At 50.6% G+C, this 19,390-nt stretch overlaps 1 protein-coding gene across 2 annotated transcripts; it reads left to right on the forward strand.

Moving 5' to 3' along the window:
• Positions 1–87: 87 nt before the first annotated feature.
• On the forward strand, positions 88–18,945 carry MED16 (mediator complex subunit 16). 2 transcript variants are annotated; one of them, XM_053300344.1, is made up of 15 exons: positions 88–254; positions 1,634–1,838; positions 3,146–3,253; positions 3,355–3,524; positions 4,560–4,991; positions 5,532–5,637; positions 7,529–7,684; positions 8,266–8,477; positions 9,396–9,602; positions 12,997–13,207; positions 13,909–14,042; positions 15,196–15,391; positions 17,005–17,221; positions 18,493–18,576; positions 18,667–18,945. In XM_053300344.1, the coding sequence occupies exons 2-15, from the start codon at positions 1,703–1,705 to the stop codon at positions 18,791–18,793; spliced, it is 2,496 nt and encodes an 831-aa protein (XP_053156319.1). In that variant the 5' UTR covers positions 88–254; positions 1,634–1,702; the 3' UTR covers positions 18,794–18,945. The 2 variants fall into 2 exon arrangements, with proteins under 2 accessions (XP_053156319.1, XP_053156320.1); XM_053300345.1 differs by lacking the exons at positions 88–254; positions 1,634–1,838 and adding an exon at positions 2,399–2,546.
• The last annotated feature ends 445 nt before the right edge of the window (positions 18,946–19,390 follow it).

The following is a 19,390-nucleotide window of genomic DNA, read 5'->3' on the forward strand; positions in this document are numbered from 1 at the left end:
GAGGTCCTTTTGTGCAATAGGTCTGCCGTCTGAGATGCCTGAATATAATCGGGACTCTGGATTTTTCCGCTGAAAGATACAGTTCTCCCAAAGTTGGGAAGGAATTCGTGTTTATCCGAGAAGGGTGTTTTTTTTGGAAGAGATTTTTGGTCAGGCGCTAGAGACCGAGCCCTACGTTGAAGGGTCCTTACGAATGTGTTTGATAGAATGGGCGCATGCGGAGAGAGTAGCAGGATCTCCTGGATGTGTGCTGGGTGAGTAGGGGAGGAATGGAAGAGTCTATTTACCGGGAGGGGGGAAGCAAAGGGATAATTCACCTCTATAGGGTCGAGTAATTAGTCCTGATAGGCGATTTAGTGGAAAGCTTCCATTTCCAGGGGCATTTTCCTTTTCTTGCATGGACAAGTGGTGCAATTAATTTTTGCTGCGCAGTTAGTGCTCAGCCCGTGGAGCAGTTTTGGAGGTTTCTGGCCATGAATGCACTGCACACAGCAACAAAAACCCACTCGGCATGAAATCATTCTGAAACAATTTCTTTAAAAAACGTCTTTTAAAAATTATTAACTGGTCTTGTGGTAGCAAGCATGAATTGTCCCCTCTGCCAAGCAGGGTCCACCCTGGTTTGCATTTGAATGGGAGACTACATGTGCGAGCACTGTATGGTATTCCCCCTTAGGGGATGGGGCCGCTCTGGGAAGAACATCTGCTTTGCATGCAGAAGATTCCGAGTTCCCTCCCTGGCAGCATCTCCAAGATAGGGCTCGGGCTGAGAGAGACTCCTGCCTGAAACCTTGGAGAAGCTGCTGCCAGTCTGTGTAGACAATTCTAAGCTAGATGGACCAAAGGTCTGACTCAGTATATGGCAGCTTCCTGTGTTCCACCTTGGAAAAATGTGAGTTGGCACCAGTCAGTTAATATATAATCTTAAACCAGTTAAATCTTCACATTTTTGCAACTTTCTTCTTGTACAAGCTTAATCTAAAAAGCAAAGCGAGGAAGGAAAGTATTTTCTTTTTTTAAGCTGATGCACAGGTTTTATAGTAGACAGAATTTTAGAAGAGGCATTTGTTGGGAGAAAACCTCTCATAACGTGATGCCACTCATATTTTTTTTCAAGTACACCCCTTAAACATAGCCGCAATTTTTAACAACAAAAATCTGCTACCTTTTCCCATCAAAAAGTTCCAAATCAGTCTCTTGGATTAACCAACGTAATTACAGTCCTGCTGCTTTCAAATCTGGTTTGAAATTTTTGAATTATTGCCACCTAATGGCGCAGCAGGGAAATGACTTGATTAGCAAGCCAGAGGTTGCCGGTTCGAATCCCTGCTATGTTTCCCAGATGATGGGAAACACCTATATTGGGCAGCAGCAATATCGGAAGATGCTGAAAGGCATCATCTCATACTATGTGGGAGATGGCAATCATAAAACTCTCCTGTATTCTACCAAAGACAACCACAGGGTTGTCTTCTTATGTAGGGCTCTGTGGTTGCTAGGAGTTGACACTGACTCAACGGCACACTTTACCTTTAGCAGAAATGTTATTGTAACCGGAAAAATGATGGTTGCTCTTGGCATGTTATTTTGGGATGCATCTGCTGATACCTTTTTGTTTTCCTCTCTAAAACAGAAACAGCAGCTTCCAAAGATAGTTTTTCTATGGGGAGCAGCTTCCTGCTGCTGAGCTTGGTGTGGGGCAATGGATCTGGCGTATGTCTGCGAGTGGGAAAAGCGCCCCAAAAGCAACCACTGCCCCTCCATCCCGCTGGTCTGTGCCTGGTCCTGCCGCAACCTGATTGCCTTCACCACAGACCTCAAAAACGAGGAGGAAAAGGGTATTATACTTGGACTCAGAGAGTCACCCAGCAAACTGATTTGTAGCCAATTCGGGAGGGACAAGCGAAATGACATTTTTGCCCAGCGCATGATTAATCTGTGGAACTCACTGCCACAAGATGCTGGAGATGGCCATTAGTTTAGATGGCTATACCAGGGCTTAGATTAGGGATGTGCATGGAACCAGTTCGGACCGGTTCAACGGCGGGGGGGGGGTCTACCTTTAAGGGCGGGGGAGGGTGCATCCCCCCCCCGACCCGCTGTGTTTCCCCTGCTGGCGCTCGGTTTTCCAAAAGTCCTTTAGGGGAGCAGCGTACCTCCCTGCCACCCTGTTTGCCCCGTTGTCCGGATGTGACTGGTAGTAGTGAGCGCGCCTGCATGCATTCGCACTGACACGCACAGGTGTGCACGCTACTTCTGGTCAAATCGGACAACGGGACGGCAAGGAGGTATGTTGCCGCCCCGAAGGACTTTTGGAAAACTGAGTGCCAGCAGGGGAAAAGGGGGGGGGAGTGCACCCTCCCCCGCCCTTAAAGTCCCGTCCCCCCTGCTGTCGAACCGGCCCCCCCACCAGGTCCGTGCACATCCCTAGCTTACATCAGTGGTTCTTATGGACCACTGGGGGTCCAAGAGGGTCGTGCAGGTGGTCCGTGATGGGTGGGGAGAGATAATGTAATCAGCAGCAGCAGCAGCAGCCTTCTCATTAGGTAAGTGTTAACTTTTCCCCTCTGTCAGGCCTACTGCAGGTCAATGTACTGTGACAAGCGCAATCTGTTTGTGCGAGAGTATAATAAAGGCTTGGAAATAGCTGTGTTTTTAATACCCCTTGATAGACAAGTCTGACTCCTGTCAGCCATAGGTTAGGTTAAAAATGTTTGAAACGGCTCGCTTGTGTGGTGGTCTGCAAAAGCTTTTGATGGCAATGCAGTGGTTTGCATAAAGGAAAAGGTTGGGGACTCTGGCTTAGACCAAGTGGTCTCCAGCGGTTGCTGAACTACAGCTCCCAGCGTCTCCAGCTACAATAGCAGGGGATGCTGGGAGTTGTAGTTCAGCAACATCTGGCGGAACCCAGGTTGGGAACCACCGGCTGAGACGATAGACTGCAATCCAGAAAAGCTAAATGGGACTCCCTGTACAGAGGCAGTCTCTCACTGAATACCAGCTCCCGGGTGGGGAGAAGGATACTGTCTTCTTGTCTTGGGAAAAGCAGAATGAAAGCTGGAAACAAACAGCCCGTGGACTGGACCACCCGAATGTCCGCCTTCCCCACTGAGCTCATGCCATCCCTCTTGCCTTTTGCCTTCAGATCTCACCCACATGGTCCACATCCTTGACACGGAGCATCCTTGGGACGTGTACTCCATTAATTCTGGGCATGTGGAAGTCATCACCTGCTTGGAATGGGACCAGTCAGGTGAGAAGTGGTTTGAATTCTGCTCTTGCGGGTGCCTGGGTAAAGGCAGCCGTCGTCCTCTTCCCTCGGCTGGTCTGATCTTTCGGCTCTCTGCCCGGCAGGGTCCCGGCTTCTCTCCGCTGACGCGGACGGGCACATCAAATGCTGGAGCATGATGGAGCACCTGGCCAACAGCTGGGAGAGCGCCGTGAGCAGCGTCGTGGAGGGAGACCCCGTCGTGGCCCTCTCCTGGCTTCACAACGGGGTCAAGCTAGCGTTGCACGTGGAGAAGGTGAGCCCAGGCAGTGGCGGGCGGGAGATGTGGGGCTGGGGCAGCCTGTCACCCAGACTCGCCCGTCAGTCGGCTGGGGCAGTGGGCAGGCATTTTCACCCGGCCTGGAAGGTGGCATCAGGGATTGCTGGGGTCAGAGAGCTCGGGGAAGTGAGCCAAACCACCTTGTGATAGGAACATAGGGAGCTGTCGAGTCAGACCATTGGAGAGGAGAGCTGGTCTTGTGGTCGCAAGCATGGCTTGTCCCCTTAGCTAAGCAGGGTCTGCCCTGGTTGCATATGAATGGGAGACTAGACGTGTGAGCCCTGGAAGAGATTCCCTCAGGGGATGGAGCCACTCCGGGAAGAGCAGAAGGTTCCAAGTTCCCTCCCTGGCAGCATCTCCAAGATAGGGCTGAGAGAGATTCCTGCCGGCAACCTTGGAGAAGCTGCTGCCAGTCTGTGAAGACAATACTGAGCTAGATAGACCAATGGTCTGACTCCGTATATGGCAGCTTCCTGTGTTCCTGTGTTCCTAAGTCCATCTAGCTCAGTATTGTCTTCACAGACTGGCAGCGGCTTCTACAGGGTTGCAGGCAGGAGTCTCTCTCAGCCCTATCTTGGAGATGCCAGGGTGGGAACTTAGAACTTTCTGCATGCAAGCTTGGAGGTGCTCTTCCCAGAGCAGCCCCATCACCTACGGGGAAGATCTTACAGTGCTCAGTCTCCCATTCAAATGCAAACCAGGGCAGATCCTGCTTAGCAAAGGGGACAGTTCATGCTTGCTACCACAAGATCAGCTCTCCTAGGTAGTGTGGGTTATGGTGAGCATGGATAGAAAAGTCTTCTCCAGGGGAGAAGAAAAGCCAGCAGGGCCGGTTCATACCAACTAGCCAAAGCCGAGCCCTAAAACCTTTTCTGGACTGTTTCAGTGGGGAGTTGACTGCTTTAGTGGCGTTCCCAAAATAATATTTTAAATACCCACAACGCTGCCCAAGCAACTCTGCATCCTCCAGTCTCTTACCTGCGATGGTTTCCCCCTTTCTTCCACCCTCAGTCCGGAGCGTCAAACTTTGGGGAGAAGTTTTCCCGGGTCAAGTTCTCCCCGTCGCTGACCCTGTTTGGCGGGAAGCCCATGGAGGGCTGGATCGCGGTCACCATCAGCGGCCTGGTCACCGTCTCGCTCCTCAAACCCAACGGGCAGGTGTTAACCTCCACAGAGAGCCTCTGCCGACTCCGGTGCCGGGTGGCCCTGGCCGACATCGCCTTCACCGGCGGGGGCAACATCGTGGTGGCCACCTCGGACGGCAGCAGTGCCTCCCCGGTCCAGTTCTACAAGGTCTGTGTCAGCGTGGTGAACGAGAAGTGTAAGATTGACACGGAGATCCTGCCCTCGCTCTTCATGCGCTGCACCACCGACCCGGCCCGGAAGGACAAGTATCCTGCCATCACCCACTTGAAATTCCTCGCCCGGGACATGTCTGAGCAGGTGAGACCCTCCTTTTCTCTCTCAGATGCCAAAACTCCTGAGTCCGAATTCTCACTTGTCCAGGGCTATAGCGCCTTCTCTGGGAGGAGTGGCTCCAACATTTGGGGCTTTTTAGTTTAGGAGAAGGAAAACAACAGCTGGGCAAACTAGAAGATGTGATATCGTTTTTCTTCCTCTCTTCGTAACCCTCAAACTTGGAGTCGCCGAGCAAAACAAAATACTTCTTCGTGCAGAATTAGCATGTGGAACTCATTGCCACAAGTTGTGATGACAGCTACTGGCTTTAAAGGGGGATTAGAGAAATTGGCAGAAGAGGAGTGGTCAATCCATGGCTATTAACTATGGTGGCTGAATGGAACCTCCAGGCTCATGGGCAGTCCACCTAAAAATGCCATAGCTGGAAAGTAGGGGAGGGGTGTTTCTTTCTGAGCCTACTGGTGGGCTTCCCAGAAGCCTCTGGCTGGCCACTGTTGGAAACAGACAGATGTAGTTTGTAGCGGAACCTTTCAATATTCCTTTTCTGACCCCACTCCTTCCCAGATGTTGCTATGCGCCTCCAATCAGAACAGCAGCATCGTGGAATGCTGGTCATTGCGGAAAGAGGGGCTCCCCGTCAACAACATCTTCCAACAGATTTCCCCCACAGGTGAGTCCCTGACAGACCGTGCTCCCATGAAGAAGCACCGTCTCCAAGCCCGTTTATATTGGGGCCAGGCTGTACCCAAATCCAATCCTGCGCCCGAATCCAACTCTATGCATTGCTAGAGCCTAGAAAAATAGATTGATTCAGGACAGAAAAAAGGCAATCCCCTTCTTCACACAATGCAGAATTAGCTTGCGGAACTCAATACCACTGGATGGGAAGGAGGCCGCTAGTTCAGAGGACTCTGAAAGGAGTTAGGAGAGGAGAGCTGGTCTTGTGGTAGCAAGCATGACTTGTCCCCATAGCTAAGCAAGGTTTGCCCTGGTTGCATTTGAATGGGAGACTTGATGTGTGAGCACTGCAAGATATTCCCCTTCTTAGGGGATGGAGCCGCTCTGGGGAGAGCAAAAGGTTCCAAGTTCCCTCCCTGGCAGCATCTCCAAGATAGGGCTGAGAGAGATTCCTGCCTGCAACCTTGGAGAAGCCGCTGCCAGTCTGTGAAGACAATACTGAGCTAGATAGACCAATGGTTTGACTCAGTATATGGCAGCTTCCTATGTTCCTATGAGTTGAGACAAATTCAGGGAGGAGAAAAGGCCTCTCCATGGCCATGGTTGGTGAGGGCGGTACCACCTATTAATTGTAGCAGTCTGTATCGTGTGTGCTTGCCCTCATTGTTGTCTTTGGTGCTCCAGGGCCTTGATCTAAAACTGGATCAAGAACTGGATCTAAAGAGTCATGAGTTTCTACACTGCCCAGAGACTTGAGTTTTGGGTGGTTTATAAATATGCCAAATAAATTTAAAAAAAAACAAGCAGAAAGGGATGGAGGAGGGAGGCATAAAAGATGCCTCTAGCCCCAGAGGTAAGATGCCTCTGAATACCAGTTACAGGGGAGCAACAGCAGGAGAGAGGGCATGCTCTCACCTCTTGCCTGTGGGTTTCCCAGAGACTAGATGGGCCATGGGCCTGATCCAGCAGGGCTTTTCTTATGATGATGATTTACTAGCAGGGTGAGGTCTGTTGTCGACCAGGCAAAGTCATTTTGTGTAGGTTGCCACCTTAAGTGGCACAGCGGGGAAACGTTTGACTAACAAGCAGAAGGTTGCTGGTTCGAATCCCGCTGGTACTATATCAGGCATCAGCAATATAGGAAGATGCTGAAAAGCATGATCTCATACTGTATGGGAGGAGGCAATGGTCAGCCCCTCCTGTATTCTGCCAAAAACAACCACAGGGCTCTGTGGGTGCCAGGAGTTGAAATTGACCTGAGGGCTTTCAAACCACGCACCCTTTGACGAGCCCCTGCCACCGAGGGGGCGAAATATGCAGACTTCGGAGCAACACATAACTCCTCACTGGGCAAATTAGAAAAGATATAGAAACACCTCCAAGGAGATTTTTGTTTTTTAATGGTTTTTATAACCTGAGAAAAGTACCATACGACTTGTGTGTCTCAGGTGGCCACTGGATTTTCACCCGTTGTTCAGATCTATTAACTTAAATGAGCTAATCTCTTTTTGGGTAGTCTGTATGATTAAATCTGTCATTTTAAACGGTTTTAAATCAGGGGTTCCCAACCGGTGGCCATCCAGATGTTGCTGAACTACAACTCCCATCACCCCCAGCTACATTGGCTGGGATGATGGGAGTTGTTGTTCAGCAACATCTGGATGGCCACAGGTTGGGAACCCCTGATTTAAAGCATTCTGGTGAATTTCCTTCCCGCCCTCCTTCCGCTGGCCATCCTGCAGTGCAATCCTGGGTGTGTTTACTCGGAAGTAAATTAAAGGAGTCCCCCCACCCAAAATGGGCCAGAATTTATAGAGTTCTCGCGGCCTGAACTGCGCCCCGCTCTCCTGGTCTTTTAACTGTGCACTCCTTCTCCGTTCCAGTTGGAGATAAGCCGCCCATGATTCTGAAGTGGCGGATCCTCTCGGCCACCAACGACCTGGACCGGGTGTCGGCCGTGGCGCTGCCCAAGCTGCCCATCTCTTTGACCAGCACGGACCTGAAAGTGGCCAACGACACGAAGTTCTACCCTGGCTTGGGTGAGGGAGTTCACATCCGCCTTGGGTGAGGGAGGTTTCCAGGGTGGCGCCGGTGACTTTGGGTAGAGCAGCCAGAGCCGGGAAAGAATAAGAATTCCCTCTAACAGAAAACCCCGGATGTTCTCGACGACAACTCCCAGCATCCTCAGCCAAAGCCCACTGCAGCTAGGGATTCTGGGAGCTGGAGTCAACAACATCTGGGATTCTCTCTTCCAGGGAACAGGGTGTGGGTGTTCCTGATGAAGCTGCCCCCTGTCAAGTCTAACCTTTGGTCCGTCTAGTGTCCGCACGGACTGGCAGAAGCTCTCCCCTGTTTCAGGCCAGGGCCTCTTCAAGCCTGACCTGGAGATGGAAACTCTGCCCCTCGAGGAGCAGCTGGAATGCTATTGGGCTCCGTGTGTCACCTGACTTGCTGGCTCATCAGCTGCAATACCACCTTCTGGCCACTTGCAGTGGTGGCACTGTAGGGCCGCAGAGAGAGCAGAGTTCCTGGTTCGAGACCCACGAGCAGCTTCTTTGTCTAGTTTGCTTGTTAGTTTAATTGCCACCCAAATTGTCCCTCTGCGTGCTTTTCCTTCCAGGCCTTGCTCTTGCTTTCCACGACGGCAGTGTTCACATCATCCACCGCCTCTCATTGCAGACCATGGCGGTGTTCTATGGCTCGACTTCCCAGCGCCCGATGGACGAGCAGGCCATTAAGAGGCAGCGAGCGGCTGGCCCCCTGGTCCATTTCAAAGCCATGCAGATGTCCTGGACGTCCTTGGCCCTGATCGGGGTGGACAGCCACGGCAAGGTAGGCCATAGGGAAGGGAGTCCCAGATGGTTAGAACCCCTTTTAAAGCCAGCTTTGCCAGTGGCCAACTTGTGGCAGTGAGTTCCACCAGCTAATTCTCCACTAAGGAGAATTTGCATGTGTGTGTCTGCCCTGAATTTACAGCCTGTCATTTTTCACATAGGAAGCTGCCTTCTACCAAGTCAGACCATTGGTCCATCTAGCTCAGTACAGTCTACACAGACTGGCAGCAGCTTCTCCAAGGTTACAGGCAGGAGTCTCTCCCAGCCCTACTTGAAGATGCCAGAGAGGGGACTTGGAACCTTCTGCATGCAGGTGCTCTGCCCAGAGCGACTCCATCCGCTAAGGGGAAGACCTTACAGCACTCACACATGTAGTCTCCCATTCAAATGCAAACCAGGGCAGGCACTGCTAAGCAAAGGGGACAATCCATCCTTGAATCTGCTCTCTCCCCCACGCTTTCTACCCAGGAGCCCTGGTGGCTGCCGGACCTTCCTGGCTTCAAAATACAGCTAGTTTGAGTCCAGTCTCAGGAGGGTTGTTGGGTTTTGGGGGGGGGGGGAAGGGTTCTATGAAAAAAAACTGCACATGAAAAAAGCCCACAAGAAAATTGCACACAGAAAAAAGCCCACTGTCATAAAAGCGCACAAGAAAAATGCCCACACGGGAAAATGCCCACACAGAAAAATTATTGCGTTGGAGCCTACTATATATGTGGGCAATCCTCCATGTGTGCATTTTTCTTGTGCGCTTTTATGACAGTGGGGTTTTTTCTGTGTGCAATTTTCTTGTGGGCTTTTTTCATGTGCGTTTTTTTTCCCTGGTTACCGGGGGAAAGACACCGCTGGGAAAGGGCTTCGGAGTCTTGAGTGTGCTTTGCAGACTTGGCTGACGGCCCCTTTCTGGTTGCTTTCCCAGCTCAGCATGCTCCGGATCTCCCCCTCCATGGGCCACGTCCTGGATATGAACATGTCTCTCCGCCACCTGCTCTTCCTGCTGGAGTACTGTATGGTGACTGGATACGACTGGTGGGACATCCTCCTCCATGTGCAGCCTGGCATGGTGCAGAACCTGGTGGAGAAGCTGCACGAGGAATACATGCGCCAGAATGCAGCTTTGCAGCAGGTGAGGGGGGGAGGGGCCCTGCGCCCCGACATTGCAATACAGGAGGCCTGCGTACCCTACGACTGCAGCGACACATATTTTTAGACTGCTTTTTCAACAACAGTTCCCAAAGCAATTGACATAGACATAAATAAATGAAATGGCTCCCTGTCCCCAAAGGGCTCACCATCTAAAAAAGCAACGTAAAATAGACACCAGCAACAGCCCCTGGAGGGATGCTGTGCTGGGGGTGGAGAGGGCCAGTTGCTCTCCCCGTGCTCAAAGAAAATCGCCACTTTTAAAAAGATGCCTCTTTGCTCAGTCGGCAGGGAATCCGCGGATCGCGGTTTTGTGTATTCGCGGTTGGGTCTTAGAGACCCAGTTTCTTTATTAGTGGGTGGAAAATAAGGCAAAATCCGCCTATCCGCAGTCCCCGAGTGGATGGAAATGAATTCTGATATCATTTAATGTCCACCATTTTGCAGCTCAGAGCTATTTTGTGACTCTTTAAAAAAAACAAAAACCTGAGGATATTTGCAAAAATTTGGAGGTTTGTGGTGACCTGACTGGAAAGTTTGCGGGGGTCTGGTTGGAATTCTTTGCCATGGGATGTGGTGATGGCCACCAGCTTGGATGGCTTCAAAAGGGGCTTAGACAAATTCATGGAGGACAGGTTTATCAGTGGCTAGTCTGGTGGCTGTGGGCCATCTCCAGCCTCAGAGGCAACTATAGGCCTGTCTCCAACCTCCCATGGCTGGGCAAGGTAATTGAGAGGGTGGTGGCCTCCCAGCTCCGGGAGGTCTTGGAGAAAACTGATTATCTAGACCCATTTCAAACTGGTTTTCGGGCAGGCTATAGGGTGGAGACTGGCTTGGTCAGCCTGGTGGATGATCTCCAATTGGGACTTGACAGAGGAAGTGTGACTCTGATGGTCCTTTTGGATCTCTCGGCGGCTTTCGATATTATCGACCATAGTATCCTTTTGGAATGTCTGAGGGTGTTGGGGGTGGGAGGCACTGTTTTACAGTGGTTGTGCTCCTACCTCTCGGACAGATTCCAGATGGTGTTGATTGGAGACTGTTATTCTTCAAAATCTGAACTTTTGTATGGTGTCCCTCAGGGCTCCATACTGTCTCCAATGCTCTTTAACAGCTACATGAGACCACTGGGAGAGATCATCAGGGGATTTGGAGCTGGGTGTTACCAGTATGCTGATGACACCCAGATCTACTTCTCCATGTCAACTTCTTCAGGAGTTGGCATATCCTCCCTAAATGCCTGCCTGGAAGCAGTAATGGGCTGAGTGAGGGAGAATGAACTGAGACTGAATCCAGATAAGATGGAGGTACTTCTTGTGTGGGGTAAGAACCCTAGAGATGATTTTGATCTGCCTGTTCTAGATGGGGGTCACACTTCCCCAAAAGGAACAGGTTCGCAGTCTGGGAGTACTTCTGAATCCAAGCCTCTCCCGGGTGTCCCAGGTTGGGTGCTTTCTATCAGTTTCAGCTGATATGCCAGCTGCATCCGTTTCTTGAGATGAACGACCTCAAAATAGTGGTACATTTGCTGGTAACCTCCAGACTTGACTTCTGCAATGCACTCTATGTGGGGCTGCCTTTGTACATAGTCGGGAAACTCCAGTTGGTACAGAATGCAGCAGCCAGGTTGGTCTCTGGGTCATCTCGGAGAGACTACATCACTCCTTTGCTGATAGGACTACACTGGCTTCCAATACGTTTCTGGGCAAAATACAAAGTGCTGTTTATAACCTATAAAGCCCTAAACGGCTTAGGCCCTGGGCATTTAAGAGAACGTCTTCTTCATTATGAGCCTCACCGCCCATTGAGGTTGTCTGGAGAGGTCCATCTCGGCTGGTGGCCACACGGGGACAGGCCTTCTTGGTTGTGTAAGAGATTTTGAGATGCCCCAAACCCCTTTGCAATGTAGGAATAGATGGGAATCCCCAAAACCCTCGCATTAACAGGAATGTGAGGGTTTTGGGGATTCCCGTCTATTCCTACATTGCAAAGGGGTTTGGGGCATCAAAGGGGTTTTGGGCTTCCCCAAGACTGTGGAATGCGCTCCCTACTGAGATACGATCCTCCCCATCTCTGACAGTTTTTAAAAAGCACTTGAAAACCCACCTCTTCAGCCAAGCTTTTTCAGCTTTTTTAAAAAAATTAGGTTTTAATCTGTGGTTGATTTTTAAATTGTTAAATTGTTTTTAAGTTTTTGTATATGTTTTTAACTTGTTTTATGCTATTGTTTACTGCCCAGAGACGAAAGTTTGGGGTGGTGTACAAATTTGACATAAATAAATAAATAAATAAAGTCATATTATAAACCTACGACTACCGCACAGGGGTTAAGTACCAACCATACTGCACCTTCAGGAAACTTTCTTTAAGAGTCAAACTAGCTAAATACCTTGTCGCACATTGCTATAACCAAGGCCTTACTTCCTGAGAAATTGACTCTCCCATTTATAACCATAGTCTGGCCTTTTCTTTTCCAAATTTAGCAACATCATTGACCTGTTTAACCTTTAAAATGAGAGGTGAATTCCGTTTTAACCCAACTTCTGGGGTGTTTTGCTGTCTCTTCCTCTAGTAGTGGCGTTGGAGTGCGTTAGGGTTAAGTGAACCGTGCTGAAGTCTACAGAAGTGTGTGGGGTGGTTTGTTCTTTCACTGCCAGCAGGCGGGGCCTTCCTGTGGTCCAAGCTCAGCTATCAGCAATACTTTGAGGAATGCCCAGCCAAGACGACAGAGAACAAACTGGCCACTACTATGTGACAGTACTGAAACTGGATTCCACAGGGAGTGAAACCAGTTTTTAAATGTGTAGTATAGATACAGCCACCTAATGTTGCAGTGGGGATATTACTTGACTAGCAAGCCAGAGGTTGCCAGTTCGAATCCCCACTGGTGTGTTTCCCAGACGATATAGGAAAGATGCTGAAAGGCATCATCTCATACTGTACGGGAGGAGGCAATGGCAAACTCCTCCTGTATTCTACCAAAGACAACCACAGGGCTCTGTGGGCGCCAGGAGTCGACACCGACTCAACGGCACGCTTTACTTAGTATAGATGCACCTGGAGGAAGGGCAGGGAGAATCAGAAGTGGCGAGTATGGGGGCTGTGTAGTGGTTAGAGTGCTGGACTAGAACCGGGGAGACCCGAGTTCAAATCCCCATTCAGCCATGAGACTTGCTGGGTGACTCTGGGCCAGTCACTTCTCTCTCAGCCTAACCTACCTCACAGGGTTGTTGTGAGGAGAGACCTAAGTATGTAGTACACCACTCTGGGATCCTTGGAGGAAAAGCGGGATATATAAAATGTTAATTAATTAATTAATTAAATTAATACCAGCCACTGTTGGGGCAAATATAATTGTTTTTGATACTCTTTGCCAGGTTCTGTCCACACGCATCATCGCCATGAAAGCGTCGCTCTGCAAGCTCTCTTCCAGCACAGTGGCTCGAGTGTGCGACTACCACGCCAAGCTTTTCCTGATCGCCATCAGCTGCACCCTGAAATCGCTTCTCCGGCCCCCTGTCCTAAACACACCCGACAAGAGCCCTGGCGACCGACTTACCGAAATCTGCTCCAAGATCACCGACATCGGTATGCCCAAACAAAGCTTTGCCAAACTTTGTCAGTCTGAAATGTCTGTTTCAGAGACAGCCCGGTTTCATTTCCCTGTCAGATTCGCCGTTTCTTTGTCCGTTCACATTGAGGACTAGTAGAGTGAGACGACAGGTTCCATAATTAAAGAAGAGGTTTTTTGCTTTGGGAAAAAGCAAAATTCTTTGCCAGAGTCTTAAACAACCACACAACTGCAGCCCATAACTTGTTTCTTGTTGAAAAGTGGTATATAAATATTTGTCGCCTTCGTATTCTGAAGGAGCGTCAGACAACGGAATGGGTTTGATGACCGAATTAAAGTTTGTGCAGGGGCTGGATGACAATTTGCACAAGATATTTCAAGCAACCGTAATCCATGCAATATTGGGAGCGGGGAGGTGTAGATCTTGCATGCAGTAGGCCCCAAGTTTGATTGATTTCATCTGCAGATGAAAGGTTCTCGGGACTAGGAAAGGCCCTGATATTCTATAGAGCTGCTGCCAGTCCGAGTATTCAATACTAGACTAGAGTGACCTGACTCAAGTTGGCAGCTTCAGAAGCTTTGTGGCAGGAGAGCAGTCCATAGAGCAAAACATCTGCAGATCACTCAAGCAAGTGAGCCAAGCTGCATATTGGAAGACAATGCTGCCACTACCACCTTCGTCAGCTGGATGTGAACAAGGGTCTTTTCTCTGTTCCAGATATTGACAAGGTTATGATTAACCTGAAGACGGAGGAGTTTGTTCTGGAGATGACTACCCTGCAGTCTCTCCAGCAGCTCATCCAGTGGGTTGGCGACTTTGTGCTCTACCTGCTCGCCAGCCTCCCCAACCAGGTGAGACACTCTTCTGTGCATCCCACCTCTTGGCTCCATGAAGCACTTTAGTTTATCTGGTTTGAAAATGGCACCCTTGGGCGGGCAGCAGGTTTTTCTGCAACTGTGAATTGTGTGATAAAAGTGCTTCCAAGAATTGCAGGAGGCAGGTGTCCGCTGAGAAGAGCCCTTCTCTCTCTCACCTAGGACAGAATGCCTCTTTTTGGGGGAGAGGCATGCCTCTTTGCTCTGTTAGAGTAGGGTATGCCTCTCCTGAGAGGAGCCCTCCTTTCTAGCATAGAAAGGCACATGTGTTCTAAAAATAGGATTATATAGGCAAGAATGCCTCTTTTTTTCTTCTCGGGTGGGAAAAGCATCTTCTGTGACTGGAGAGGATTGTGATTTTATTCAGGGGAAAAAAGATAGAAAAACCAAAACAAAGAGAAGTTATTCTCACCACTCTGATCTTTTTTTTTTTTTTAATTCGTGGGCTCTGAAGATTGGGACCCTCGGCACTTTACAAGGACATCCAGAACTATGCAAACTAAGGGGAGTGTGGAAACCGTTTCAGATAGCAATTGGTACATTTCTTGAAATGGTTGCAAGAAAACATAACCAGGATACATGGAGAAATCCATCCAAACACAAAAGGAAGCACTTTTTCACACAATGCATACTTAACCTGTGGAATTCTCTGCCCCAGGATGTGACGACAGACCCCAGCCTGGATGGTTTAAAGAGGGGCTTAGACAAATTCACGGAGGACAGGTCTACCACTGGCAACTAGTCTGGTGGCTGTAGGCCACCTCCAGCCTCAGAGGCAAGATGCCTCTCAATCCCAGTTGCAGGGGAGCAACCGCAGGAGAGAGGGCATGCCTTCACCTCTTGCCTGTGGGCTTCTCAGAGGCATCTGGTGGGCCACTATTTGAAACAGGATGCTGGACTAGATGAGCCTCCTTGGGCCTTATCCAGCAAGGCTGTTCTTAGGCTTAAATGAAGCAAAACCAGAAAAAGAATAGCCCAAACGGAAATGCTTTCCTGTCGAGGTGTGTGTGTGTGTTTCTCTTCAGTCAATGGCTAATTAATAATAATTATTAATATTAATATTAATTATTAATACTGATTAATACGGCTGATACCCCTTGCCCGCTCCCTCCCTCTCCCTCCCCAACAGGGGTCCGGCCCGGTCCGCCCAGGACACAGCTTCCTCCGTGACGGGGCCTCCCTGGGCATGCTCCGTGAGCTGATGGTGGTGATCCGAATCTGGGGGCTCCTGAAGCCCAGCTGCCTGCCCATCTACACGGCCACTTCGGACACCCAGGACAGCATGTCTCTCCTCTTCCGCCTCCTGACCAAGCTGTGGCTGTCTTGTGAGTGGGTCCGTGGGGAGGGTGTTTGCCTGAAGGGAGGAGAGCTGGTCTGGTGGAAGCAAGCATGGATCGTCCTCCTTGCTAAGCAGGGTCTGCCCTGGTTGCATATCAAAGGGACTACCCGTGTTCCGTCTTAACAGGGATTCTCAGAGGTTGTTGACTACAACTCCCAGAATCCCCAGCTGCACTAGCCTTTGCTTGGGAATTATGGGAGCTGTAGTCAGCAACCTCTGGGAATCCCTGTTAGAGGGAACACTGGAGACTACATGTGTGAGCACTGTAAGACAGGGTTTCTTAACCTTGGGCCCCCTGATGTTGTTAGACTACAACTCCCATCATCCTCAGCCACAAAGGCCACGTCTGGGCTCCATCCCCTGAGGGGAATCTCTTACAATGCTCACACGTCTAGTCTCCCATTCATATGCAACCAGGGCAGACCCTGCTTAGCTAAGGGGACCTTTCATGCTTGCTACCACAAGATCAGCTCTCCTCTCCAAAGATAGGGAAACTGAGAGAGATTCCTTCCTGCAACCTTGGAGAAGCCGCTGCCAGTCTGTGTAGACAATACTGAGATGGACCAATGGTCTGACTCAGTATATGGCAGCTGCCTCTGTTTCTATGGAGAGGTGGGAGAGGGTGCCTTCAGTACACAGGGGACAAAGCAAAGAAAGTTGCAGACGGGAGCCTTCTGCTGAAACAGGTCGCAGTGCAACACCAGAAGCCGCAAATGGGGTGGGCGGATGCAGAGGCGTAACTATAGGGGGGCAGGGGGGGCACGTGCCCCGGGCGCCATCTTTTCTGGTCACATGGGGGGCGCCGACATGACCAAAAAAATTTTTTTTTTTAATTTTTTGTTAATACAAATGTTTCCTGCTCAGTGCAGCAGCGCTGCAGCAGTCAAGGGAGCGCGTCGGCACCCCCTCCCCCACGAGCGGTCCCTTCCGTGCCAGCCGCGCCCCCCCCCATTGCTTTGTTTGCGCCTGGTGGCCAGTCAGTGGCCTGGCTTTGCGGCAGCGGCGGGCGCTTGTGAGGAAAAACCTAAGTATAATGTAGTATGTTGTGGCGCGGGGGGGGAGGGGCGCGGGGGGCGCCATTTCAGTGCTTGCCCTGGGCGCCATTTTCCCTAGTTACGCCTCTGGGCGGATGTCACTCGATCCCCTCCGCCCCGGAGCCATCCAATTGCTCTGTGCATAAAGACAGTAGCAGCCATGCTGTATTGCTGCAGGAGCAGGCAGTGTCTTAGCGGTTCCCCCATCGGAAAAGAAAATTAAAATCCCTGCCTGTAGAAAGGTAGGACACTAAGGGGAAAGGTTTATCAGGGGCCTGAGAAGAAAGTTTACTGCATGCAAGGATTTCTTGGGTAGAGTTCTTGCATTCTTGGGCAGAAACGGACACCCTGCAGCGATAGAAGTGGAACCTGGCGGGAAAACGGAGCAGAGGGGGCCCTGCAATCTTGATTTGTGTTTGAGCCCAGAGCGTTGAGGCCCAGGTGAAGTCTTTGGAAACTCGGAACAAGTAGGCGGCAGACAGAGTGAAGCAGGAACGCTTCCCGGCTGTACCAAACAGGTCTTTAGGGTGGTGTTCCCTCCTCCGAGCCTCTCCCTCTCTCCCAGGTCGTGATGAGGGGCACCCCAGCGAGCCCGATGACACCTTGATCGACGAGTGTTGCCTGCTGCCCAGCCAACTGCTGATCCCCAACGTGGACTGGCTGCCTGTCAACGATGCCATCATCAGCAAGCTGCAGAACAAGCAGCCGGTCAGGCTCCAGTTCGGGAAGCCCCCTGGGCTCATCGGACACACCACTTCCTTACAGTTCGACGCCTTCGCCAGGTACGCCGGTTCCAGTTCGGCAGGCGGCCGCCTAAGCTGGTGACCATTTGCCGCATCTTGTGGCAGGGCGTTCTGCACATGAGAACATCAGAACAGCCCTGCTGGATCAGGCCCAAGAAGGCCCATCTAGTCCAGCATCCTGTTTCACACAATGGCCCACCAGATGATGATGATGATGATGATGATGAATTAGATTTCTATACCGCCCTTCCAAAAATGGCTCAGGGCGGTTTACAAAGAGAAATAACAAACAAATAAGATGGCTCCCTGTCCCCAAAGGGCTCACATTCTAAAAAGAAACATAAGACACACACCAGCAACAGTCACTGGAAGTACTGTGCTGGGGGTGGATGGGGCCAGTTACTCTCCCCCTGCTAAATAAAGAGAATCACCATGGTAAAAGGTGCCTCTTTGCCCAGTTAGCAGGGAAAGCCCAGTTAGCCACTGGAAGCCTACAGACAGGAGCTGAAGGCATGCCCTCTCTCCTGCTGTTGTTCCCCTGCAACTGGTACTCAGCGTCATCCTGTCTTTGAGGCTGGAGGTGGCCTATAGCCCTCCGACTAGTAGCCATTGACCTCTCCTCCATGAAATGATCCAAACCCCTCATAAATGCATCCAAGTTGTTGGCTGTCACCACATCTTGCAGCAGGGAATTCCACAAGTTGATTATGCGTTGTGTGAAAAAGTACTTCCATTTGTTTATTTATATTTATATTTATTTATTAAAACATTTTTATACCACCCAAAACTTGCATCTCTGGGCGGTTTACAACAGCATAAAAACAAAGTAAAACATTAGTTAAGACAAAAATGAAAAAAATAACAAATATTATTTTAGAATATTTTAGAACAGCATTAAAACCATTAAAACAATATTAATTAAAAGCCTGGGTGAAGAGATGCGTCTTTAAAGACTTGTTGGTCCTAGATTTCCCGGCAATCAATTTCATGGGATGACCCCTGATTCTAGTGTTATGGGAGAGGGAGAAGAATTTCTCCCTCTCTCTCCACTTTCTCCACACCATGCCTGATTTTATAGCCCTCTATCATGTCTCCCCGCAGTCGTCTTTTGGCATTGCGTGGAAATTCCTGTGGAGGGGATTCCTCCGGGCAACAGCAGCTCCTCTCCGCCATGGGGAAAGAAAGAGAGCGAACGCTGTTTTTCTCCCTCCGGAAGTTAGTTCTTGGGATGGTTGCTCGCTCTCCTGACGAAATGCAGATATTTTCATCTTAATTGGTCATTTAATTGGTTGTTTCCTTTTCCTGTCCAGGGCACCCGGGCAGCCAAAGATCGACCACCTCCGGCGCCTGCACCTTGGGGTCTTCCCCACGGAGGAATGCAAGTCCTGTACCAGGTGAGCGCTGAGCGCAAGGGGGAAGGAGGGGGCCTCCTCGGGGTCCCCCCCGGGCGTGGCGCAGCCTGACGGCTCTCTCGCCCTCCTCAGGTGCGGCTGCGTCACGATGCTGCGGTCCCCCAACAAGGCCACGGCCGTGAAGCAGTGGGAGCAGAGGTGGATCAAGAACTGCCTCTGCGGCGGCCTGTGGCGCAGGATGCCTCTCAGCTATTCGTGACGGCGCCCCCTGCAGGGAAGGAGGAACAACAACGCCGGAACGTTGCCCGGAGCCGTTCAGGGGAACCGTGTGACCTTCTGCATTCCTCGGGGAGGCTGCGGGAAACTTTCTGCTTTCCCCTCAGAATCTGGATATCCGGACGGACACTTGGTTACTTCCCCCCACATCCCAACCCCTGCAACAACAACAAAATTACAGGCTAGGGAAGAAATGACTTTTTAAAAAAAAAAGTCTTGGGTAGTTGATTATTTCCCCGGTTCTGTGGATGCTCCCCCCCCCCCCCCGCCAACCTGGGCCTTGGACTTGGTCATGAAATTTGAAAATGTCGTCTGGATGCTAGAGAACAGAGGAGCAGGATTTTAAAAGGACGGCTGGATTTTAATTCCCACTCCCATGGGCAAGCAGCGGTTTTGTAAATAAAGAAATTGAGCTACGTGCAAACATTCCAGAAGGAACTGTGTTCCCCCCCCCCTTCACTTCTCTTACCGAAACCTCCCCTTGTTCCTGCTCCCATGAAAGAAGCAAAAAGCCTCCCCCCCCCCCCGCAGCGGACACTGTTCTCATGGCGAAGGCATCCTCCATCTTGGTTTCTGCCCC

Source organism: Hemicordylus capensis, chromosome 2 (genome assembly GCF_027244095.1).
Source record: "Hemicordylus capensis ecotype Gifberg chromosome 2, rHemCap1.1.pri, whole genome shotgun sequence".
NCBI classification, from domain to species: domain Eukaryota; kingdom Metazoa; phylum Chordata; class Lepidosauria; order Squamata; family Cordylidae; genus Hemicordylus; species Hemicordylus capensis.

What these genes read in the sequence shown, in the direction of transcription:
- MED16 (XM_053300344.1), top strand. Translation starts at nt 1,703, where the DNA reads ATGGATCTGGCGTATGTCTGCGAGTGGGAAAAGCGCCCCAAAAGCAAC. An exon ending in CAAAAACGAGGAGGAAAAGG is followed by an intron (nt 1,839 to 3,145) that starts GTATTATACTTG and finishes TTTTGCCTTCAG; the next exon opens with ATCTCACCCACATGGTCCAC. An exon ending in GAAGTTCTACCCTGGCTTGG is followed by an intron (nt 7,685 to 8,265) that starts GTGAGGGAGTTC and finishes TTTTCCTTCCAG; the next exon opens with GCCTTGCTCTTGCTTTCCAC.